The 26,504-nt window shown below is 44.4% G+C and overlaps 1 protein-coding gene across 1 annotated transcript in view; it reads right to left on the minus strand.

The window, feature by feature from the left end:
- Positions 1 to 370: 370 nt before the first annotated feature.
- The window catches only part of pkn1a (protein kinase N1a), a 242,454-nt gene continuing 216,320 nt past the window's right edge, over positions 371 to 26,504 (minus strand). Inside the window, exon 22 of the mRNA XM_068020838.1 lies at positions 371 to 2,641. Coding sequence (XP_067876939.1) covers positions 2,438 to 2,641 — 204 coding nt within the window. The 3' untranslated portion in view covers positions 371 to 2,437. The remainder of the gene's footprint in view (positions 2,642 to 26,504) is intronic.

Consider the following 26,504-nt stretch of genomic DNA (forward strand, 5'->3'; position numbering starts at 1 on the left):
GCATGGGTCTGACACTCCTGGTGCACACCCCGTGGGCATGGGTCTGACACTCCTGGTGCACACCCCGTGGGCATGGGTCTGACACTCCTGGTGCACACCCCGTGGGCATGGGTCTGACACTCCTGGTGCACACCCCGTGGGTACGGGTCTGACATTCCTGGTACAGACCCTGTGGGCATGGGTCTGAAACTCCTGGTACACACTCCGTGGGCATGGGTTCTCAAAACGCAGGTACACACTCTTTGGGTGCCTAACGATGCAACTGTACAGCCCCACACAGAGATAAAGAGTTTAAATAATCACATTAAGTATCTAATTTGTCGTGAGGCTGGCTCCAGGGAAGGGTTAAATAAACAGGCTCCAGGCTCCACACTGGGCTAAAACATCTTATTCAGAGAATGAACATCAGTGGTAATTAGACATTGGACAAGGAAAAGGTTACTTATACCAATAAGATTCTTTCCTTTCTCAAAAAATACACCTTTCTATCAATAAAAAAATAGTCAAGTTTCCTTAATCTAAGTTCTTGTTGCTTGTTGGAGTGAAGAGTATTCTAACACCTTCAGTGATCCTTCTGGATTTCAGTAGCATGTTCAGCCTTTGGCCCTTCACTCAAAACAATGTTTTCTATCCTTCATTACCATTTGGTAAAATTTGAGCTTCAGGCATTCTACTTTCTACAATGACAAGATGTAGCTAGGTTTGCTGGAAAGATACAGACAGGTAGCTGGTCTTGGGACCAGCATCAGAGTATACATTTCACAGAAGAGGTTAAGAATCCTTCAAAATACACCAGCTACCATCCATTGGCTCATTTCAAAGTAGCATCTGGAATAATTATTGAAAAATATCCAGCTGGAGTTAACATCAGCAGCAATCTAGGGAAAATGAGGAGTATCCCTAGGGAGGAATGGTTACTATTAAAGTGAGAAGCAAGACTTCATCTTACTTTTGTCATGGGACATTGGATGTGACCCCATAGCAGAGACGTCTGGAAACCCAAGTATCAGGCTGTTTTTTTTGTGTATATTCATTCTGGGGTCGTGGTCATCACTGACAAGACCAGCATTTGTTGCCCATCTTTTATAGCCCTTAACTGAGTAACTGGTTAGGTCACAAGGACGTGGAATTGGAGTCCCACCAAGGCCGAAAGGGCATTATTCATCTGGGTCTATCTGGGGTTACAGATAATTGAACAATACCAGCCCCCAACTGGCTCCCTCTGATTTAATGATCATTTCAAACATTTAAGAGACCACAGCACAACATTTCAGTTCAGGTAACCCTTACCATGCTGATAGATCCAACTACTTTTGCTTTAAGCTTGGAAATTCATATATAAACAAAGTCAGCAGTATCACAACAGCAAGATCACTGATCTGTGAACCAAGGAAGCTGCAACCACACCGGAGAGGATTCAGTCAGCTGTCATACACGTATTTCAACAAAATTGTGAACCTTGATTAGATGAATAGCTGGGTTGTGAGAGATGTTGGGGGGGAGAGGGAACAGAGGGGAGTGGGAGTGGGGTTTGTGGGAAATGATTGCGGGGCGGGGGCGCGTGTGTGGCGGGGGTTGTGGGGGGAAGTTGGGGGGGTTGGGGGGGAGAGAGGGTTTGGGGTAGTGTGTGAGGGTGGGTTGGTGAGGGTAAGAGTGTGGAAGGGGCTGTGGGGGTAGTTGGGGTGGTGTGGGGATTGTGATGGGATGTGGGTTATTGTGAGATGATGTGAGGGACTTTAGTGGCTGTGCATCTTGTACAATTGTAGACATTACTCACTGGGAGTGGGATCTTTACAGGAAGTCTGAACAAACAGTGAGAAAATAAGATACTAAAGCAAAATTAAAAGATTAAAGAATGTTGATCCTGAGTCTTTGCTCATCTTAAAAAACCCTGTGCCCTTGAACTAACATCTGAACACCACAGTAATTCGACATAGCAGTCCAACAATTGCAGCCTGCACACGTACCCGATAGGAATATCAACCCTTCAGTTCGACTATTCATGATTGAAGTTACCAGAGTGTCTTGGACACACAGGTCAGAAATCAGCAATTGCCTCACCACCAGTGTGACCTGACAAGGGAGGGAGGCTGTCGATACAGCAGAATGACAGCGTGACATGATGCACGAGCCGGGGTGGGGATGGGTAGCGAGCCCCTTGGTACAGCAAGGCGACCATCACGTGACGCAGGCTGAGGCAGGTCAGTCTGGTTGCAGAATCTTAATTTGATAAGGCTTTTAAAAGTATAAAAAGGTAAGATTGGTCAAAAATATATATATAAATAAAAGCTTTTCTTTTTTTAAAAAAAAGGCAGAGAGGAATTGCATCACATTTCAGAGCATGGTTCCACATACATATGCTGCTTTGAAGATTCAACATTTTTGAAGTATGAAACCAGTGACTAGAATTATTGCTGAACAAGCCAGTCATTGAGCATTAACAATATTTAGAGACGTAATCAAACTCCTTGAACATGATCTGCTCCTTCTCGGCGAGAACCCGCGGCTCTCTCGGGGGGGTCAGAATCGCCTCTTCTGCTGTAAATTCCTCGTCAAAATTGCTGACATCCTCCCGATCTTTGATGGTGGGAACGAAAGGTGGCTTCATTTTCTTCGCCAGCAAGGCTTCCCAATCTATTTCCTGGAAAATAAAGTAAAACGTGAGAATTAAGTCAATATGTTTAAGAGAAGCCATTTCAACAGAAAACATTTAAACAAGTATCAATAAATCCCTGCTTTTAGGTACTAGCACGCAATTTTATGCACCAAACAAACTGACGGCATATGGAGGTTTGCTAAACCTAAACAAAGCATTGCTCCAAATATCCTACAAAAAAAAATTCTACTTAGCAGCCAGATCACAATCATTTGCATTTTACTCAAGACACCATGTGGTGAGCAACAAAAACAAGAAATGCTGGAGATACTCAGCAGGTCTGGCAGCATCTGTGGAGAGAAAGCAGAGTTAACGTTTCAGGTCAGTGACCTTTCGTCATCACCATGTAGTGAGCAATGATGTCAGGATGGGGCTCAGACCTATCTCCAATTCCAATCACCTGGTGCGAGTCAGGTTCATTGCTTTGAGCCAGGATGGCAGTGGAACACTACCAATGGTCTTCAGGGAGAGCGGCAACATCAGAAAGCACCAACTGGTGGCAACAAATGCTGACAGCAGGAAATGGCAGGATTGGGTTGGATGTGATGCATCTCCTCCAGCCATGGCTGAAAAACCTCCTTGCTTAGGCTCTCAAATGATTTTTCACTTGGATCAGGTAGCTGAAGCAGCATTTGCACCTGTGCCCGAGACCAAATCTATGCCCTCAGAGAAGGAAATATTAAAGACAGATTGTTTTCTGCTGCCATTGGGTATTGTCGGGAAAGCACTCCGCTTTGAACCATTGCTTTTTCCCCATTAAATACAAAGACACCACTAATGGTCTCACTGATCAGCAATAATCGAAACTGGAGCCAACAAGTAGGACTGGATAGTTGAACTGTCAATCCAAGGAAACCGAAGGCACAAAACTGGGCTAAAGTTTTCACAGGGTTCTCCCAAATTCCAGCCATACCTTCAGCAAATGTCCCAAACAAATAATAGAAATGGTAATGAGGCTGTTTCTCTGAAGTTATGCCAGAGGTACGGTAGGAGTTTGGAAAATGTAACACCCAATCATCTCCGTCCACACACAGTCGTGCAGGGTATGTGCGTTTTTTTCATTTGTTCGTGGGACGCGAGTGTCGATGGCAAGGCTAGCATTTGTTGTCCTTGAGGAGGTGATGGTGAGCCACCTTTTTGAACTGCTGCAGTCCATGCGGTGAGGGAGAAAGTTCCAGGATTTTGACTCAGCGACTGTGAAGGAATGGTGATGTAGTTCCAAGTCAGGATGGTCTGTGACTTGAAGGCTTACTTTCAAATGGTGATGTTCCCATGCACCTGCTGCTTTTGTTCTTCTACGCGGTAGAGATTGAGGGTTTGGAAGGTGCTGTCGAAGGAACCTTGGTGAGTTGCTGCAGTGCATCTTGTATATGGTACACACTTCAGCCACTCTGCACCGGTGGTGGAGGGACTGAATGTTTACGGTGGTGGAGGGGATGCCAATCAAGCAGGCTGCTTTGTCTTGGATGATGTCGAGCTACAAATATTTTTGGAGCTGCACTCATCCAGGCAAGTGGAGAGTATTCCATCACACTCCTCACTTATGCCTCATAGATGGTGGACAGGCTTTGGGGAGTTAAAAGGTGAGCTCCTCACCACAGAATTCCCAGCCTCTGATCTGCTCTTGTAATTACTGTATTCATATGGCTGGTCCAGTTCACTTTCTGCTCAATGGTAATCCCCAGGATGTTGGCGGTGGATGGGAAGGGTTCAGCAATGGTTTCTAGTCATTGGAATTTGGTGGTGGTGGTGTTCCCATGGAGCTACTACCCTTGTCCTTCCAGATGGCAGATAGGTTTGGGAGGCGTCTTCAAAAGGAACATAGCAAGCTCCTGCAATGCACCTTGTAGGTGGTACACACAGCAGCCAAAGGGTGCCAGTGGAGGAGAGAGTGGGTATTTAAGGTGGATGGGCTGAGTTTTGTCCTAGGCAATATTTTCTCTAATCTGTGCAGCAACTTGAATGTCTCTGAACAGGCCACGTACACAGGCCCTTATACTGCGCAACAAGATTTAAAGAGGCTGCAATTAAACAAATCGCCTGCATGCTCCAAAAGAAATTAGAGTCAACATTGGTCCTGGGTAGTGTTGGGCTTCTTGAGTGTTTTTGCAGTTGCACTTAACCAGCAAGGAGATTATTCCAGCACACTCCTGATTTGTGCTTTATAGGGAGTAGAAAGGCTTTGTAGAGTAAGGAGGTGAGTTACTCGCCATTAAATACTCAATCTCTGACCAGCTCCAGCAGTCATATCCAGTCCACTTTCTGGTCAATGGTGACCCACAAAATGTTGATAATGGAAGATTTGGCAATGATAGTTCTATTGAATGTCAAAGTGAGGTGGTTAGACTCTCCTGTAAGAATTGATCATGGTTCTTTGACTTGAGTGCTATTTGCCACTTATTAGGTCTTCGTCTCACCTGTGATCTGAGTAATAGTGAATGAAATTGAACACTCCGCAACCATCAGTGAACAGCCCCAATTCTGATCCGATGATGGTTACTGATCAAGCAGCTGAAGATGTTTGGCCCAAGGACACTGCCCTGAGGAACTTCTACAGCAACATTCCGGGGGTCTGAGGTGGTTGGCTTCCAACAACCAGAACTACCTTCCTTTGTGCTCGGTATAAAGATACATTGGTGCTCCTTGGGGCACTTCTTAACAGAGTCTTGATGAAGCTAGTGTAAGTAGTCAAGGTGGCACGCTTTCAATCTCCTGAAGGAGTCCCTAGTATGTGAGTTACGATTAGTTTCTTTCTCATATGCCCTGCATTTAAGGGATTATGTTTCACCTCATTAATACTCTTCATTAAATTAAGTCAACCAGATGCTTCAATTTTTCCTAATCCTCAAAGCACAGGAACAGGCTACTCAGCTCAACAGGTCCTGTCCAGTGTTTATGCTCCACATGAGCCTCCTCCCACCATTCTTCATCTAACCTGATCAACATAATCTATTACTTTCTCTTTCATCTAGCTTCCCCTTAAATGCATCTATGCTACTCAGCTCACCTACTCTTTGTGGTAGCGAGTTTTACATTCTCACCACTCTCTGGGTAAAGAAGTTTCTCCTGAATTCCCCGCTGCATTTATTAATAACGATCTTATATATATGGCCCCTAGATCTGACCTCCGCAAGTTGAAATATCTTCTCTAGTCTACCCTATCAAACATTTACACAATTTTAAACATCTGTGTCAGGTCACTCCTACTCTTTTCTAGAGAAAAGTGCCCCAGTCTGTTCAATCTTTCCTTTTCAAATGTTTATCCACTTCCCTTTTTAAAGTTACTATTCCTTCTTCCACCGTCCTTTCAGGCAATGCATTCCAAATCAAAACAACTTGCTGCATAATATAACAATCTCATAATACCTCCACATAAGGACATTAGAATATGACAATAACTAAATATCTTCACATAAGGGAAAGAGGAATACACCACCACATAAAGACAAAAGGGATATATGGCAATGTGGGAAGAGGGTGAAGTACCAGGCATACCAGGGAAATTAAAAATAAGTCAGGGAGGAAATTAGATTAAAAAATGGTAATGGAGCAAATAATGAGACTGAAGATATATAAATTCTCAGGACCTGATTGTTTCCACCTCAGGGTATTAACACAAATAAGTGAGGAAATTATAGATGCCTGAGTCAAGATCCTCCAAACTCTCATGATTCAGGAATTGCTTCCTTGGACTGGAAAATTGCCATAGTCACTCCATTAGTTAAGAAGGATAGGAGAGAGGAAATTATAGGCCTGTTAGTCTAATGTCTGTTGTGGGAAAGTCAGGGACAGAGTGACTGAGTATTTGCACAAATAAAGGCAATCAGAAGGAGCCAATGTGGATTTGTAAAGGGTACCCCATGTCTAACAGTTGAAATTTGTGAGGTCACTGAAGTTTTATATGTAAAGGAGTGTCTATGGATGCTATAGCTAAGGACTTCCAGAATGCATTCAACAAGATTCCACACACGAGACTATTAGGAAAAATGGAAGCACATGAATTGGAGGCAAACCTTTGGCTTGGCCTGGGAATTGGTTAGGAGATAGAAGACAAAGCAGAGATAATGGGTATGAATTCCAATTGATAGCAAGTTTAGCTTTTCGCGAAATTTATCAATAACTTGGATGAAGGAATAGAGAACTGCATATCTAGTTTTGCTGATGACACTGTGGCCCAGCAAGTAGTGACCTACATTAACTCCTAGTCTGACAACATCTTGATTTCAAATCCCTCCATGGCCTCACCCCTCCCTACCTCTTAATCTTCTCTAGCCCCACAAATCTCCGGATCTCCGCGCTCCTCCAATTCCTGCCTCCTGTGTATTCCTGATCTTCATCATTATGTTATATAAAGCTCTATTAGACCATATCGAGAATACTATGTTAAGATCTGGGCACCGCATCTTGGAATGTTTGCAGTGTAGATTCACAAAACTGGGGCTAAAAGGATTAAATTATGAGGACAGAATGCTGAGGCTGAGATGTCCTTGTTTTAGAAGATGTGATCTATTTGAGGTGTTTCAAATAATTAAAGGAGTTGACAGGATAGAGAGGAACTATTTCCTCTGGTAGGGGAGTATGATACAAAGAGGCATAACTTTAAGTTATATCTAGGCCATTTAGGGGTGATATCAGAAAGAACCTCTGCACACAAAGGACAATGAAAATCTAGAACTGTCCCTGCAAAAAGCTACTGCAGCGATGTCTATTGAAAATTTCAAAACTGAGATTGCTAGATTTTTGTTCAGACCCAGACAGGCAAATGTAGTTAAAATCCAGAAAGCCATAATTGAGCTGAATGGCAAAACCTAGTTTCTATGTCAATATTCTAAATACTTCCACAAAGATAATTTTCTTCTTCTTCTTTGGCCTCCTTGTCTCGAGAGACAATGGGTAAGCGCCGAAAGGTGGTCAGTGGTTTGTGGAGCTGCACCTGGAGTGGCTATAAAGGCCAATTCTAGAGTGACAGACTCTTCCACAGGTTGTCGGGGCTGATGCACAGTTGACTCTCTCCTTGCACTTCCGTCTTTTTTCCTGTCAACTGCTAAGTCTCTTCGACTCGCCACTCTTTAGCCCGCCTTTGTGGCTGTCCGCCAGCTCTGGCGATCACTGGCAACCGACTCCCACGACTTTGTGGTCAATGTCACAGGACTTCATGTTGCGTTTGCAAACGTCTTTAAAGTGGAGACATGGATGGCCGGTGGGTCTGATACCAGTGACGAGCTCGCTGCACAATGCGTCCTTGGGGATCCTGCCATCTTCCATGAGGCTCACATGGCCAAGCCATCTCAAGCGTCGCTGGCTCAGTAGGGTGTATAATCTTGGGATGTTGGCAGCCTCGAGGACTTCTGCGTTGGAGATACGGTCCTGCCACCTGATGCCAAGGATTATCCAGAGGCAGCGAAGATGGAATGAGTTGAGACGTCGCTCTTGGCTGACATACGTTGTCCAGGCCTCGCTGCCGTAGAGCATGGTACTGAGGACACAGGCTTGAAACACTCAGACTTTTGTGTTCTGTGTCACTGCGCCATTTTCCCACACCCTCTTGGCCAGTCTGGATATAGCAGCAGATGCCTTTCCCATGCGCTTGTTGATTTCTGCATCGAGAGACAGGTTACTGGTGATAGTTGAGCCTAGGTAGGTGAACTCTTGAACCACTTCCAGAGCAATGTCGCCGATATTAATGGATGGAGCATTTCTGACATCCTGTCCCACGATGTTAGTTTTCTTGAGGCTGATGGTTAGGCCAAATTCATTGCAGGCAGCCGCAATCCTGTCGATGAGTCTCTGCAGTCGGTCTTCTGTGTGGGATGTTAACGCAGCATTGTCAGCAAAGAGGAGTTCCCTGATGAGGACTTTCCGTACTTTGGTCTTCGCTCTAAGACGGGCAAGGTCGAACAACCTGCCATCTGATCTTGTGTGGAGGAAAATTCCTTAAGACTTGAATGCATGTGAGAGCAGCAGTGAGAAGATGATCCCAAACAGTGTAGATGCGAGAACACAGCCCTGTTTCACGCCACTCAGGATAGGAAAGGGGTCTGATGAGGCACTGCTATGCTGAATTGTGCCTTTCATATCGTCATGGAATGAGGTGATGATACTTAGTAGCTTTGGTGGGCATCCGATCTTTGCTAGTAGTCTGAAGAGACCACGTCTGCTGACGAGGTCAAAGGCTTTGGCGAGATCTATGAAAGCAACTTAGAGGGGCATCTGTTGTTCGCGGCATTTCTCCTGTAGCTGGCGAAGGGATAATAATCAAGAGTGCTAAGCCTGCTGTACTCTCAGCATTCCATGAACTGCTTTGCCTGTGCTGAGATGAGGGAGCAGTACCACAGGATATGCGCGATTCCAATATCACCCTCTATAAGGGTGACCTTGGTGACTGCAACAACTACCGTGGAATCTCCTTGCTCAGCATAGTGGGGAAAGTCTTCACTCGAGTCGTTTTAAACAGACTCCAGAATCTGGCTGAGCGTGTCTACCCTGAGGCACAGTGTGGCTTTCGAGCAGAGAGATCCACCATTGACATGCTGTTCTCCCTTCGCCAGCTACAGGAGAAATGCCGTGAACAACAGATAAAAATAATCAGGATCACAGAATCAGATCAAGCCATTTGGCCCATCATTGCTGTTTTGGGTCGCTCTCTGTCACCTCTCCCTTTCTCTTTCCCCATAGCCCTGCAAATATTTCCTTTTTAGGTATATATCCAGTTCCCTTTTGAAAGTTACTGTTGCACGTGCTTCCACCATCCTTTTCAGGTAATGTATTCCAGATCATATCTGCTTGCCAAGTAAAAAAAGAACTCAGCTTCCCACCCCTGGTTATTTCTTAACCAATTATATTAAATAGGTTACTGCTCTGCTATTTACTATATCAAAACACCTCAGGATTTTGAGCATCTCTTCCCTTTGATCCAAGGAGAACAATCTCACCTTCTCCACATAACTGAATTCCCTCATCCCAGGTACCATTCTGCCAAATCTCCTCTGCACCCCCTTTCTCAAAAGTGGACACAATAGTCCAGCTGAGGTCTAACCTGTGTTTTCCAAAGGTCGAGCATAACTTCCTTGTTTTATACTCTATGCCTCAATTTATAAAGTCAAGGATCCCATATACATTGTTTTTTTTTTAAATACAGCTTTATCAACTTGTCCTGCCACCTTCAAAGATGTGTATATGAACCCCCTCGTCACTCTGTTCCTGCGCTCCTCCCCCTTTAAAATAGTACCATTTAATTTATGCTGACTCTCCTCATTCTTCCAAAATGCATCACTTCAGATGGCTCTGCCCGTGTCTGCCCAGTTCACCAGTCTCTTTCATTTTAATCTATATATCTTCAGTAATCTATGGAGTTCTAGCTTTGGATGCCATTCCTTTCCTCCTCAAGGGCATGTCTCCTGTCGGTACCTGAACTGTCTCTCCCTTGAAGGCCTCCCATTGTTCATTTACTCTTTTATCTGCCAATCTTTGATTCCAATCCACCTGGGCCAGGTTCCTTTTCAACTCACTAAAATTAGCTCTCCTCCAGTTGAGTATTTTCACATTTGACAATATCCTATAATGCTTCCAGATAAGGGAAATAGGGATATATAACATCTCCATATAAAGGCAATAGGGATATATAACAAGGGGAAATAGATTCAAAGTAACTGGTTAAAGGATTAGACAGGAGTTTAAGAGAATCTTTTCACCCACAGGGTGATGGGGACCTTACTGTTTGGAAGGGTGGTGGAAGCAGAAATCCTCATCACAATTAAAAAGTACTTGGATTTGCACTTGAAGTGCTGTAACCTACAAAGCTATGGACCATGAGCTGGAAAGTGGCATTAAGCTGGATGGCGCTTTTTTGGCTGGCACAGACACAATGGGTCGAATGGCCTTTCTCTGTCATAAATTTCTATGATTCTATAAGAATAATCAGTAATACTTCCACATGAGGGTAATAGGGATATATGACAATCATTGGTTCATAGAATCATAGAAAAGCACAGCACAGGAAGCAGCCAATCTGCCCATCTAATCTGTGCCAGCTCTTTTGAAGAGTAATCTAAAAGTCCCACTCACTTGCTCTTTCCCCATATCCCTGCGATTTTTATCCTCATTCAAGCATTTATCCAATTCCCTTTTTAATGCTAGTATTGAAGTTGAATCTGCCACCTTTTCAGGCAGTGCATTGCAATCCTAAACACTCATTGCCTAAAAAGGTTTTTCCTCACGTCATGTCTGATTCTTTTGCCAATCACCTTTAATCAGTGTCCTCTTGGTTATAAACTTTTCAATATTTTGTAATATTTCCACAGAAGGGCAATAGTGATCATAGAATTATTGAATGATACAAATACAGTACAGAAGGCCATCTGGCCCATCATACTGCTCCTGGCTCTTTGGTAAAGTTATCCAATATATTGTTTTATTCGTTCATGGATGTGAACATCAGTAGCAAGACCAACATTTATTGCCCATCCCTAATTGCCCTCAAGAGGGTGGTGGTGAGCTGCCTTCTTGAACCGCTGAAGTCCACAGCGCTGTAAGGGAGGGAGTGCCTGGATTTTGATCCAGCAAAGCGAATGCCAATATCCTACAATAGGATAATAGCAACATTAAATTGAACCCAAAAACATTTTAAAAGGAGATAAAAGACCCCAAAGGGAAATCTTCATGTAGAGGGCAGAAGGCATCACTGAAGTGTTTCACATCTGTCTTCATAAAGGAAGTGAATGATGTGAAATTTACACTAAAAGAGGAGAATGACGTTATGGACAGGAAAATAATAGATAAACAAGACAATGTAAAAAGATTAGCATTAATGAAAGTTGGTAAGTCAACTAGTCTGGTTGGAATCCATCCTAGGTTGCTGAAAGAAGATGTGGAAATAACAGGGGCATTGGTCACAATCTTTGAATCCTCACTGCATACAGGAGTATTGCCAGAGGACTGGAGGGCTGCGAATGTTATACCACTATTCAAGAAAGGGGAGAGGGATAAACCGGAAAACTACAGGCCAGTCAGCCCATTGGTGGTGGGAAATCTATTGGAAATCATTATCAGGGACAAAAATAAACTTCCACTTGGAAAGGCATGGGTTAATCAAGGACAGCCAGCATGAACGTGTTACATGTAAATCATGTCATCTATCTTGACTGAAATCTTTGAGGAGGTAACGTAGAAGGTCGATCAAGGTAGTGCAGTAGGTGTTGTATGTATGGACTTTTGGAAGGCATTTGATAAAGTGCCACACGGGAGGCTAGTTAGGAAGATGGAAACCCATAGAATTAAGGGGAAATGTGATATGAATTAGTCAGTGACAGGAAGCAAAGGAATCCTGGTATATGCATTTAGTATTATAACTGGTAACTATATTTCATATAACAGCCTGTAAGGGGATGTGTTTTATTATCTCATTGCTGATTTTATATATTAAGATGTTTCAGCGATTCCTAGTCCTCAAACTTCTATTAGTGGTAAAAGATGTACAACAATATCCTATAATACCTGTAGAGAAGAGCAATAAAGAGATAAGACAAAATCCTATATCAACCCAACACGAGGTATGATTCCAGCCACTGACTTCAGTTTTATGAGGACTCCTTGGTAACTCGAGAGAATACTGCCTTGATGTCAAGGTCAGTCACTCTTACCTCTGGAATGCAACTTGTGCTCATGTTTGAACCAAGGCAATAATGAGGTCAAGAGTCTGGTGGTCCTGATGGAATCCAAACTGAGCAGTGTGCAGGTCATTGGTGAGTACGTGCCGCTGGATAGCAGAGTTAACAATTCGTTCCATTACTCTGCTGATGAGAGTAGACTGACATGGTGTTAAGTGACCAGATGGCATTTGTCCTACTTTTTGTGGAAAAAATGAAACTGGGCAATTTTCCACATTATCAGAAAGATGCTAGTGTTGTGTCCATATTGGAACAGCTTGGCTAGAAGCCTGACTAATTCTGGAGCACAAATCCTCAGCACCATAGCTAGGATGTTGACTGGGCCCTTTGCTGTATCCAGCACCCTCAGCCATTGCTTGCTAACACATGGCATAAACTGAACTGGCTAATGAATCTGTGATGGTGGGGACGTCATGGGGAGGCTGAGGTGGATCATCCACTTGGCACTTCTGGCTGAAGATCATTGTGAACGCTTCTGCAATCAAGTGCTGGATTCCGCCATGATTAAGGATGGGGAATGTTCATCGAGTCTCCTCCTCCCTATTTGCTTTATTGTTTATCATTGGATGTGGCACTGAGCGCAGAGCTTCAAATTGATCTATGGGTTGTGGGATTGCTTAGCTCTGTCTGCTTCCGCTGTTTAGCATGCATGTAGTCCTGTTCTGGTAACTTCACAAGGTTGGCACCTCATGTTCAGGTACACCTGGTGCTGCTCCTGGCATGCTACATGGTGTTGGATGTATCACCATAATAGATTCCAAAAATAAAGGTATAGATGTACCAGTAAACTAACCAAAGTGATAAGTCTATTTGCTTATATCTAATCAAACATTTTTGTGCTTTTAGTGAATGCTACAACTGTGTGAACATCCATTCACTGAGTGTTTGAGCAACTGCACAAACATGAGCTGATCAGAGAGAACCAACAGGGATTTATAAAGCGTAAGTCATGTCTAACAAACTTATTGAATAGTATGAGGGTGCAACTAATGTGGTCAAAAAAGTGTCTGTGGATGTTATTTATACAGACTTCCAGAAGGCTTTCAATCAGGATCCCCTGAGTGCATTTTGCTCTCCAACCAGTATTCAGCTCCAAATACTGGTGACAGTGATGGTTCCTCTGGGGAGTAAGAGTGAAGTCCATGTCACCAAGGGTGGCTCAGCTGTACAGGGGGACAGGAGCAAGATAGGGAAAGCAATAGTGATAGGGGAATCTATAGTTAGGAGAATAGGCAGGTTTTCTGTGGCAACAGACGTGAATCCAGGTTAGTATGTCGCATCCCAGGTGCCAGGGTCAAGGATGTTACTAAGCAGCTGCAGAGCACTCTGAAGGCGGAGGGTGAACAGCCAGAGGTCCTGGTCCATACGGTACCAATGATATAGGCAGAAAGAGGTCTGAGGTCCTGCAGGCAGATTTTAAGGAGTTAGAAAGACTAGCAAGCAGAGCCTCAAATGTAGTAATCTCCAGATTGTTCCTGGTGCCATGTGCCAGTGATTATAGAAATAGGAGGATAGAGCAGGTGAATGCGAAGCTGGAGAGATGGTGCAGGAGGGAAGTTTCAGATTCCTGGAACACTGGGACCGGTTCTGGGGGAAGTAGGACCTGTACAGGCTGGACAGGTTGCACATCAACAGGATCAGGACCAATGTCCTTGCGGGGTAGTTTGCTCATGCTGTTGCAGAGAGTTTAAACTAATTTGGCAGGGGATTGGGAACCAGGATGTAGCATGAGGAAGGAAAAACAAGCTGCACAAAGGATTGGGAGAAACAGATAGCACTAGGGTAAGAAATAGTAAGGTATTAGATGGGGTCAGACTAATAAGTAGTGCAGTAAGATCTAAATTATGTTTACAGTACATATATGTAAATGCACGGAGCGGAGTAAATAAGGTTGGTGAGCTGCAGGTGCAGTCACAGGGGAATATGATGTCACGGCAGTAACAGAGACCCGGTTCAAAAAAGGGCAGGATTGGCTACTATATATTCCTGGATACAAGATGTTTAGGAAAGATAAGGAAGGAAAGAAAGGGGGAAGGGTTGCTGAAATGATGAAGAAGAATATTGAGTTCTGGGGACCTCATTACAGAAAGGATGTAATTGCACTATAGAGGGTACAGAGGAGATTTACAAGGATGCTGCCGGACTAGAAAAATGAGGAAAGATTGGATAGGCTGGGGTTGTTCTCCTCGGATAGAGTGGAGGTGAAGGGCCTATTTACCTTAGCAGAGAGAGGTCAGTGACTAGGGGGCATAGATTTAAAGTAATTGGTAGAAAGATTAGAGGAGAGATGAGGAAAATGTTTTCACCCAGAGGGTGGTGGGGGTCTGGAACTCACTGCCTGAAAGGGTAGTAGAGGCAAAAGCCCTCAGCTTATTCAAAAGGAGTCTGGATATGCACCTCAAGTGCCGTAATCTGCAGGGCTACAGACCAAATGCTGGAAGGTGGGATTAGACTGGGTGGATCGTTTTTCGGCCGGCACAGACACGGTGGGCCAAGTGACATCTTTCTGTGCCTTAAACATTTCTATGATTCTGATATTATAGTGCTGGAGAGAGAGAGAAAGAGGAAGAGAGAAAGTCCTGGAGGGATCAAGGATTGAATCTATTTAGTTAGAGTTAGGAAACAGAGGTATCGGAAAACTACTGTATGTATTCTATAGGTCGCCAACTAGTGGACAAGATATAGAGGAGCCAGTTTCCAGGGAAGTTACAAAGAGGTGCAAAAACTATAGAGTAGTGATACTATAGAGTAGTTTCTGAAGCGTGTTCAGGAGAATCTTCTACATCAATATGTTCCTGGCCCAACAAGGAAGGAGGCATTGCTGGATCTGTCCCTGGGGAATGAGGTGGGCCAAGTGGATCAGGTGTCAGCTGTGGAACTTCTAGGGAACAGTGATCATAGTATCATAGTTTAAGTTAGCCATCGAAAAGGACAAAAAGCAATCTAGAGGAAAAATACTTAATTGGAGGACGGCCAATTTCAATGAGGTGAGAACAGATCTGTCCCAGATAAAGTGGAATCAAAGACGGGCAGGCACAACTGCAATAAAACAATGGGCTGCCTTTAATGAGACGACGGTTCAGGTACAGTCGAGATACATTCCCGCGAGGGGAAAAGATAGGGCAACCAAAGCTAGAGCCCCCTGGATGTTGAAAGAGATAGAGAGCAAGATGAAGCAGAAAAGGAGTGGCTTATGACAGATGTAAGGCTGATAATACAAGTGAGAACCATGGCTGAATACAGAAAGTTCAGAGCGGAAGTGAAAAAGGAAACCAGACAGGCAAAGAGAGAGTATGAGAAGAGACTGGCAGCTGACATAAAAGGGAATCCAAACATCTTCCATACGCATATAACTAGTAAAAGAGCAGCAAAAGGAGGAGTGGAGCCAATAAGGGACCAAAAAAGGGATCTAATCATGGAGACGGAGGTATTAAATGAGAACTTTGCATCTGTCTTTACCAAGGAAGATGATGCTGCCCATGTCATAGTGAAAGAGGAGGCAGTTGAGATACTGAATGGGCTTCAAATTGCTAAAGAGGTATTAGAAAGGCTGGGCTGGCTGTACTTAAAGTTGATAAGTCACTAGCGTCCGAGAATTTTGCAGGTACTAGCCATAATCTTCCACCTTAGATATGGGGGATGGTACCAGAGGATTGAAGAATTGCAAATGTTACACCCTTATTTAAGCCAGTCAGTTTAACCTCAGAAGTGGGAAAGCTTTGAGACACAATAATCTGGGATAAAATTAACAAGTCATTAGGATTAATTAGGGAAAGCAAGCACCAAATTTTTTTTAAATCTATTTAGAGATACAGCACTGAAACAGGCCCTTCGGCCCACCGGGTCTGTGCCGACCATCAACCACCCATTTATACTAATCCTACATTAATCCCATATTCCTACCACATCCCCACCTTCCCTCAATTCCCCTACCACCTACCTATACTAGGGGCAATTTATAATGGCCAATTTACCGATCAATCTGCAAGTCTTTGGCTGTGGGAGGAAACCGGAGCACCCGGCGAAAACCCACGCAGTCACAGGGAGAACTTGCAAACTCCGCACAGGCAGTACCCAGAATTGAACCCGGGTCGCTGGAGCTGTGAGGCTGCGGTGCTAACCAGTGCACCACTGTGCTGCCCTTTGTTAAGGGCAAATCAAGTTTAACTGACTTAATTGTGCTTTTTGATAAGGTAACAGAGATAATGAGGGTAATGCAGTTGATGTGGTGAAAATGGTGTTTGATAAAGTGACACATAACAGGCTTGTCAGCAAAGCTGAAGCCCATGGAATAAACGGGACAGTAGCAACATGGATACGAAGTTGACTGAGTGGCAGGAAACATGGAGCAGTGGCGAATGGTTGTTTCTCAGACTGGAGGAAGCTATATAATGGAGGTTCCCAAGGTTCGATATAAGGACCCTTGCATTTCTTGATCTATATCAATGATCTAGACTTGGGTGTACAAAGCACAATTTCAAAATTTGCAGATGAACAAAACTTGGAAGTATTGTGAACTGTGTGGAGGACAGTGATAGACTTAAAAACAAAAAGGGGGCAATCACTTGGCTGGCAGTTTACTACAGGCCTCCAAATAGTCAGGGAGAGATAGAGGAGCAGATATGTAGGCAAATCTCAGAGAGGTGTAAAAATAATAATAGTAGGGGATTTTAACTTCCCCAATATTAGCTGGGATAGTCTTAGTGCAAAAGGCTTAAAGGGGGTGGAATTGTTAAAGTGCATACAGGAGAGCTTTTTGAGCCAGCACGTAGAAAGTCCTACAAGAGAAGGGGCATTACTGGACCTAATCCTAGGGAATGAAGCCGGACAAGTGGTAGAAGTGTCAGTGGAGGAGCATTTCGGGGATAGTGACCATAACTCTAAGATTTAAGGTAGTCACGGAAAATGACAAAGATGGACCTGAAATAAAGGTACTGAATTGGGGGAGGGGGGGGGGGGGGGAGCAGAGGCTGATTTCAATATGATAATTTCAATATTTGGCCACATCTGGCCAAACAGCTACTTGTAGGAAAGTCTATCAGACCAGTGGGAGTCATTCAAAAAGGAAAGAGAGAGAGTGTTCAGGGCCAACATGTTCCCGTAAAAGTGAAGGGTAGGACCAACAGGTCCAGGGAACCCTGGATGTCAAGGGATATAGAGGATTGATAAAGAAAAAAAAAGGAGGCTTATGACAGATTCAGAGGGCTGAAAACAGTGGAGGCCCTAGCGGAGTATAGAAAGTGTAGGGGGGTACTTAAAAAAAGTAATTAGGAGAGCAAAGGGGGGAATGAAAAAACAATGGCGGGCAAGATAAAGGAAAATCGCAAGGCTTTTATATATTAAGGGCAAGAGCATAAGCAGGGAAAGAGTTAGGGACCAAAGTGGCAATGTGTGTGTGGAGGCAGAGGATGTCGGTGAGATTTTAAATGATTACTTTTCATCTGTATTCACTATAGCAAAGGACGATGTACGTGTAGAGATCAGGAGGGGGATTATGAAATACTGGAACAAGTTAGCATTGAAAGGGAGGAGGTACTAACGGTTTTAGCAGGCTTAAAAGTGGATAAATCCTCAGGCCCAGATGAGATGTATCCCAGGCTGTTATGTGAGGCAAGGGAGGAGATAGCAAGGGATCTAACACAAATTTTCAAATCCTCTCTGGCCACAGGAGGGCTGCCAGAGGACTGGAGGACAGCGAATGTGGTACCAATATTCAAGAAGGGTAGCAGAGATAAACCAGGTAATTATAGGCCTGTGAGTCTATCAGTGGTTGGGAAACTATTGGAAAAAAATTCTGAGTGACAGGATTAGTCTCCACTTGGAGAGGCAGGGATTAATCAGGGATAGTCAGCATGGCTTTGTCAGGGGAGATCATGTTTAACAAACATGATTGAATTTTTCGAGGAGGTGACTAAATGTGTAGATGAGGGTAAAGCAGTTGATGTCGTCTACATTGACTTCAGTAAAGCTTTTGATAAGGTCTCGCATGGGAGATTGGTTAAGAAGGTAAGAGTCCATGGGATCCAGGGCAATTTGGCAAATTGGATCCAAAATTGGCTTAGTGGCAGGAAGCAAAGGGTGATGGTCGAGGGTTGTTTTTGCAATTGGAAGCCTGTGACCAGTGGTGTACTGCAGGGATCGGTGCTCGGACCCTTGCTGTTTGTAATGTACATTAATGATTTGATAAGGTGGGGGGGGGGGGACAGGAACGGAACCTCTTACAGAATTGGCGACTGCTGCAGGACTTTAGGTTAAGAACAAAATTAAAATTATGGACAGGGTCATAGGCAAGAAATCCTCAGCGGAGGATAGGGTATCTCAGTATGTGTGTGACAAGTTAAACCTTTCTGAGCCATAGGTGCTGGAAATGATGCATTCTGACTGTCCCCAGGAGAGGGCAGCAGAGTGGATAGGTAGTAACAAGAACAAGAGATCAAAAGGAAAAGCAATTTGGTTACTGTGTAGGCACAAACAATTTCAGGTTCACACAGAAAGGGTTAAACAATTGGAACAGGAGAAAAGGGAATCAGAGACAGGGCGAGTGACAGAGAGGCTGCAGTGAATTGGCTAGTGGAAGATCTAAGTAAGGAAAGGCAGGAGAGGAAGGTGCAGGAAGAAAGGTCCAGGAATACAATAGAGTACCTACAATGCCAAGTCACAGAGAGTAAAAGGGAGTGTCAGGCTCAGCATGAAGCAAGCGCCAGTAACTTGGAGAGAGCAGACAAAACTGAGGGGCAATTGAAGGATATCAAGGCATACAGGGTAGCTCAGAGTCAGACACATGAAGAGGCTGATCACAGGCCATGTAACGAGAAAATTGGTAAGCTGACCCAAGCATTATCCAGCGCCACGGGCATGGCTTGTCTTATGGCACCGGGGGAGGTTGTGGTAGACTGGGATGATGGGACCCAGTATAGAGAGTGTCAGCGGCTCCTGAGGCACCGGGACACCGAGACCAATGTGACAGCAAAAGATCGGTCCCACCCCCGGCAGGCGGTGGTCTGGCGCCGTTGCAGAGCGTTTATGTGGTCCCCTATACGATGCTTCAGTCACAGGAAATGCTGGCCAGTGTGCTGAAAGTGAAGCATGGAGGGGATGCCTCTGTCCATTGGGCTAGCATAGAGCAGATGGGGGAATTAATAACTGTGATGAGGAGGAAATGAAGAAACTGATCCTGTTCTCCCTCGATGGGAAGATGTATCAGAGTCTGTCAACAGCTACTAAGTTGGGAGAGGGAACCACGGATGGTTTGAAGGATGAATTTTTTGTGGTGCTGGGACATGACCAGGGCAGGCTGTTCTTGCAGGTTGAGCAGACCAGACAGGTTGCAGGCGAGGCACCGGAGGCGTTTGCGGATAGGTTATGTCCTTTATATATGGTTGAGGACCCTGGTAGCCAACAGTTTGCCACGGATCAGGGCAAGGGAAGAATCATGGTTTGACCCCAAGGATGAGACAAATACAGAGGCAGGTGTGTTGAGGAAACTGACTCTGGCTTTTAAAATCTGACTTGGGGGGTGGGGGGGTGGTGAGGAGAATAAACAAAAGGGAAAGGTACTCGAAATTAAGGGAAGCTTGAGTGGTGGAAAGGAGCGAAAACAAGAAGAGGGTATTGCGGACCCAGGCATGTTTCAATTGTGGGAAAATGGGACACTGGAGTCGGGAGTGTAAGTCTCCGAAAAGGGGGAAGCCAGGAAGAGGGAGACCCTCAGGGTCGAAATCACGGGCAAAAGAGGCAGAGAAAGAGCGAGTAGAAGACCCAGTGAAACTTCTGGTGGCCGCATTCCAGCAGGTTACGGGCAAGAGACAGAGAAAGGTGCTCGGATTGAAAGATAATGGTTAGAGGAAGTTAATCAGAAGATTCACATCGTAGGTTTTAAAACACTGTGAACAGTAAAAGAAAACCTTGTGTGTGAGTTGGTTCATTTTTCTGTTTGTATGTTTTATTAGTGTGTCCTGTTTGATTTTGTGTGCTGTGCTCCAGTGCTCAGTGTCGGTCACTGAGTGGATGTTGGAAGTGTTAAAATCTAATTGTGCTGTGCTCTTGCGCTGAGAGGGGGAGAGAGAGAGAGAGAGAGACAGAGAGAGAGAGAGAGGAGAGAGAGTGACTCATGCCTCTGATTTCTCTGAGTTTGCAAGCCAGTGTCACTTAAAAGTTGTTTAACCCCTTGTGGTCTGTTTTTGTATGTGATTTTAAAACAGTTTATTGTTTAATGTATTTCAAGAGTTTTTTTAAGGGATGTAAGTGAGAGAGAAGTTATGATAACATCGATATTGAATTGCAAAAAAAAATGATTGTTGTTCTGGGAGGGGGTTCTCTCCCATGTTGTGTGACACTGCTGTTAGAACAACTTCAGACAAAATGTAAAGCTTTGAAAAATCACCTTTGTCTTGAATTCCTAATTACTGTTGCTTCAAAGGGGACCTTGAAGACGACCTGAGAACCCAGAACTCAAGTTTTTCTTTTATTTCTTTGTAAAACATGTTCTATGTTAATTGACTTATATTGATAAAGTTTAAGGTGTGTGCACGGAGAATGCAAGTGGGAAGCTTCCAGTGAGACAATGTGTGTCTGTAATAAAGGTTTTGTGCGAAGGATGTATGTTTTAGGTTTGTTTTCTGAAATTGTGATTTTGTAGTCTTAAGTTTTACAACTTTTGGGTTAAAGAGGATTTCACAATGGGAATTGTGACCTTGTTAAAGGGGGACACGAATGGAAATAAGCACATGTTCGAAGTTATAAATTAGAGTTGGAATTTCTGATCAAAATTTCAATTCGTATGGAATTTTGTTTCGTTAAACATGGAGATTTTATGCCGGAAAAAAATTCACATACGAGTTAGAGATTGGGAAAGAAAACACATTCAAACTGTGTGTTTTAAGCTCAGACTGAGAAGAACAAAGGATCATTTTCCAAAAGGAATTTAATAGGTGAAATAAGACAATTTGTAAAAATGTTTTTTTTTAAATAAAAGGGTTTTAATTTTGGAAAAGGGCGTTTCCTTTGTTTAAAGGCAAAACCCAGTGAGCTGGGAGGTAAGAAGGAGTAGTCGGACACCCCAATCCAAGATGCCCTGGACACCTCCTCACACACCGATCCTGGACCTCAAAAAGGTCCCAACCTGGGAAAAACAAAAAGGGGACGCAGTGATTGAGGCACACTGTGTAAAGTAACATAAAAGGAAGTCTGACCTGTGGAGAAAAGATCTCTCAGGTAGTGTAAATTTGTACATAACCTAAGTCTGACCTGTGGAGCGAAGACCCCTCACAGAGCAGTGCTATTTTCTTTTATTTTACTTTCCTGCAGAAGCAAAGTCGAGTCAGGAACACAAGACAGGATGTACACTGTGGCTAAATGTGATGATAATCCTGACTGGAGCAGGACAGACGGATCGCGGGTGCATCAAGATGTCTTTCACTTACGAGTGTATGGGAGGAGCCAGGCCCACTGTAACACGGAGGGGCGGGGGAGTGGGGGTAAGACACAGGGCACTGACGGGATAGCTACATACTTCCACAAGGGAAGGTGGCCGGGTTGGTTGGGGTCAAATTCAACCAAGTACTCCAATCACACAGGGTACAGATTCATTGAAGCATCAGTGCCCTGCCCAAAATTATATATCACAACCAGCAAGGTACAGGTGCCAGAGGGAAGGCGGGTGGCCTAGAATGCCAGGTAAGCATTCCCGTGGGATGGTGGTGGTGGTTACATAAGACAGACAAGGTGAATGGTGATGAATTTGGGGATTGGGAAAGATTGGGGAGCAACACACACAGATGGATTACAGGGACAAAGGGGTGTGTGAAATTGTGTTGGAACAGGTGGTGGAAGGAAGAGCAAGGGGTTTATGTGGTTAAGTGGGGGAACACTATGATTGGCACTGATCTGAAAGGGTGTCGGGGAAGAGGCTCACATGAAGTGCTGTGTCCATATCACCGAAATGAGTTTGACCGGCCAGCATGTAGGTTTGTGTCTGAAAGTACAAAGCCTATCAACTGTACTCTGGAGGTGATGGCTCAGGACCATGTCCCTCCCCAGGTTACATATGAGAGTAACGGAACCTACTGTGCCACTACCAGTATAGGATACACAATGACACCTGGTGCCCCATCCAGGTCCCATCCTTCAGTTTTAAGCCCCCGATGGAAGTTCAGTTTTTGCAGGAAAGGATAATCCCCATCTGGGATCAGACCTCGGTGAATCTCACCGTAGGCAGTGCCCTCCCAAACCTCCAAGAATACATAGCCCACTTTGGATATGATATTGCATCCCTGCCCGAGCACCTCATGAAATTGATGGAGGAGGTGGAACTGTCTCAAAAGCACTATTACACTCTTGAACACAGGAACAGAGACACGGGATGATATTAGGGAAATAGCCTCCCCACCCTGGTGGGATATTGGTTTCAATATTGAAATTCCCTCCTGGATTCGAATTCTTTCGCACGTGTTGGTGATTGTACAAATGATTATAGTATTGTATTTGTTAAGATTGTTGTGTAAACTGAAACGAAAAACCAAAAGGCAAAACATGGGGAAATGGATAAGGAGGAGTGTTGATAATAGGTTCTGAGGTATAGATAGTGAATTGGCTGAGGCTCACAATTCTCGTAACGCAACAGAAGATTTCCTCGGAGTTAATATCTCTCGTAAAAAAAGATATTAAAGGGGGGAGATGTGGGATCGGAATTCCTCCCCCCACTCAAGCTGGACTTTAAAACTGGACTTTGAGGAGTATGGGGAAGGAGCCCCAACCCCCAAGGACACTCGTACTGTGAATATGAGCCAAACCTCAACACAAAGCACACAGAGGCAGGCTGCATTCCGATGAGTCAATTTTCAAACATCCGAACATCACAACAGAACTGATACTGTAAAAGGATTGGAATTTGGGACATTATCATAACAGTGACACAGCATAACTGCCATTATGATTGGGGAGGCCATTGTTGCAACTAACTGGCCCCAGAGCAGAGCATTCACTCCTGTCAAGACAGGAGAGAAATCTCTTTCATGGATATTAGCTTTGGAGCCTGGATTACCTCACCTTGGTGGAGTTCATTGTTCTCGGTCAGGGAAATCACATCAGCACTAAATGGATCTGTTTGGACCAGGCAGGCAACAGAGGGAAGGGATTAAAAGGTGCTAAGTGCTGACCATCCAGCAGGATGGCTTCAGGAGATGTGTTCATGATATGACAATAAGGATCATCATAAAAAAGGACAAGATGGAAGGGTTTGGCTCTGCAGTTATGTGGAGGAGGACGGGGACTGGTCATCTCAGGTCCAGGCCTACAATCACCATTGGTAATGACCAGCCGTGTGGGTGATTCTAAGTTTTTCAGTCAAATCTTGAAGGGGTTTGTACTGTGGGGACTGCAGTCGAGAAGGAGGGTCAGGAACGGTCAACCAGGCTCGTGGACCTACAATTCTCACCGGAAGGACCAATCGCATGGAGGATTGTAAGTTATCAGCCAAATCCAAGGGGTATTTGAGGCTGTGAGTTTTCAAACAATTTTAAGTGTAGCAACCAAATCCTGGGAGGGTTTGTGTTTTGAATTGAGTAAATTTAGGGCAGAAATTTGGGGTTTTGCCTGTGGCTTTTTTTCAAAAAGGTTTATTTTATAAGTCATGGTGACTCGTGCGTTTGGGCAAGCACCAAGGTTGAATCGTGGAGGGATTTAAATCGGACTAGCCAATTAAGGTGTCATGTGATGTCCTTTAAATTAGTTTAGAGGTCTTTCTAACAAGCTGTTAGGAGGGTTTTTGTTTTTTTTAAAATTAAAAAATCTGTGCTTCAGCCCAATCCTGTGTCATGTGCAATTTTGTTCTTGTAATTCCCAAATTCCAAGAACTGTAGTAAGGGGGGCTGGGAACGGAACCTCTTACAGTGCTGGGACCCTTGCTGTTTGTAACGTACATTAATGATTTAGAATATAGGAGGTATGATCAGTAAGTTCGCAGATGACACGAAAATTGGTGGCATCGTAAATAGTGAGGAGGAAAGCCTTAGACTACAGGATATAAACGGACTGGTAAGATGGGCAGAGCAGTGGCAAATGGAATTTAATCTTGAAAATTTAGAATTTAATCATGGTCTGATTAGGGATAGTCAGCATGGCTTTGTGCGTGGGAAATCATGTCTCACAAATTTTATTGAGTTTTCCAAAGAAGTGACCAAGAGGATTGACGAGGGCAGGGCGATGGACATTGTCTACATGGACATTAGCAAGGCCTTTGACAAGGTCCTGCATGGTAGGCTGGTCCAGAAGGTTTGAATACATGGGATCCAGGGTGAGCTAGCAAAATGGATACAAAATTGGCTTGGTGATAGCAGGCAGAGGGTGGTAGCGGAGGGTTGTTTCTCCGATTGGATGCTGGTGACCAGTGGTGTGCCGCAGGGATCGGTGCTGGACCCTCTGTTGTTTGTCATATATATTAATGACTTGGATGTGAATATAGGGGGCATAATTAGTAAGTTTGCAGATGACACCAAAATTGGTGGTATAGTGGACAGTGAAGAAGGTTGTCTAAGGTTACAACAGGATATAGATCAACTGGGGAAGTGGGCAAGGGATTGGCAAATGGAATTTAACACAGACAAGTGTGAAGTGATGCATTTTGGGAAGTTAAACCAGGGCAAGACACATACAGTGAATGACAGGGCCCTGGGGAGTGTTGTTGAGCAGAGAGACCTTGTACATAGTTCCCTGAAAGTGGCAACACAGGTAGACAGGGTGGTGAAGAAGGCATATGACATGCTTGCCTTCATCGGCCGAGGCACTGAGTACAAGAGTTGGGACATCATGTTGCAGTTGTACATAACGTTGGTTAGGCCGCATTTGGAGTACTGTGTGCAGTTCTGGTCGCTGGACTATGGGAAAGATATGATTAAGCTAGAGAGAGTGCAGAAAAGATTCACAAGGATGTTGCCTGGTTTGGAGGGCTTGAGTTATAAAGAGAGATTGGATAGGCTGGGTCTGTTTTCCCTGGAGTGAAGGAGGCTGAGAGGGGACATGATAGAGGTATATAAAATTATGAGGCATAGATAGGGTAGATAGCCAGAGTCTGTTTCCCATGGTAGGGGTGACTAAAACTAGAGGGCATAGATTTAAGGTGAGAGGGAGGAGGTTTAAAGGGGATCAAAGGGGTAAATTTTTCACACAAAGAATAGTGGGTATCTGGAATGAGCTGCCTGAGGAGGTGGTGGAGGCAGGAACAGTAGCGACATTTAAGAGGCATCTGGACAGGTTCTTGAATGAGCAAGGCATAGAGGGATATGGAATTAATGCAGGCAGGTGGGATTAGTATAGATAGGCATTATGGTCGGCATGGACGCGGTGGGCCGAAGGGCCTGTTTCTATGCTGTACGTCTCTATGACTCTAAGCTCGAGAGATTGAATGGCCTCCTCCTGCACCAATGCTACTATTTCTTCTTCTGCATGTGTTTAGTCTTTGATGCTTTCCTTGTTTTAAGTGGTTATTTCCTTCTTTGGTTATTCACTTGTCCTTCCCCACATGTTAATTAGTGTGACTTCTGTTACAGGCAAGTTGTCCGATGGGATTATGCACTGTATGAGAGTTTGACAGAAGAGGTCTTAGGGAATCTCAGTAAGGTTTCTAGTTGAAGTTTTGAGTAAATTACAGAATTTGTGGATATGGGAAGCCCAATCGACATGGTGGCCCCAATATTAATGGGGAGCTTGTAGGGATGCCTGGCAGTAAGTGAAGAAGCCGGCAAGGCCAGCAATGGAGGCCCTACTGATCTTTAAATAAACCACTGGGTACTCTCACCCAGCAACTGGCTAGACTGACGGCCTGGCCAGTGGGAGTGGAATTTAGGAACAAGAGCCCGCAGCCAAAGACCCCTGGGAATGGTCACTGGCAGACTGTAATGGGACGGCATGGGAGAGGCAGCGGACTGCAATGGAGAGGGAAACATCAGGGATCAGGGCCATAATCAGGGCTGGAGAGTCCGAAGCTGCCTTGTGAGGCCTGGGAGGGAACACTCCTGTTCCTCAGCCCACAAGGGGCTTAAAAACAGGCAAAATTTTAAAACTTACTTTGGCCTCTTGTAGCCAGTTGGGTCCTTCCGCTGTTGCTGGGCAACAGACAGCACGGGACTCTCTTGCGGCCAGGTTAAAAATAAGTCACAGTGTCACATGCAAGTTAACCTTTCATGAGG

The sequence above is a fragment of the Heterodontus francisci genome, chromosome 43, assembly GCF_036365525.1.
Source record: "Heterodontus francisci isolate sHetFra1 chromosome 43, sHetFra1.hap1, whole genome shotgun sequence".
NCBI lineage: Eukaryota > Metazoa > Chordata > Chondrichthyes > Heterodontiformes > Heterodontidae > Heterodontus > Heterodontus francisci.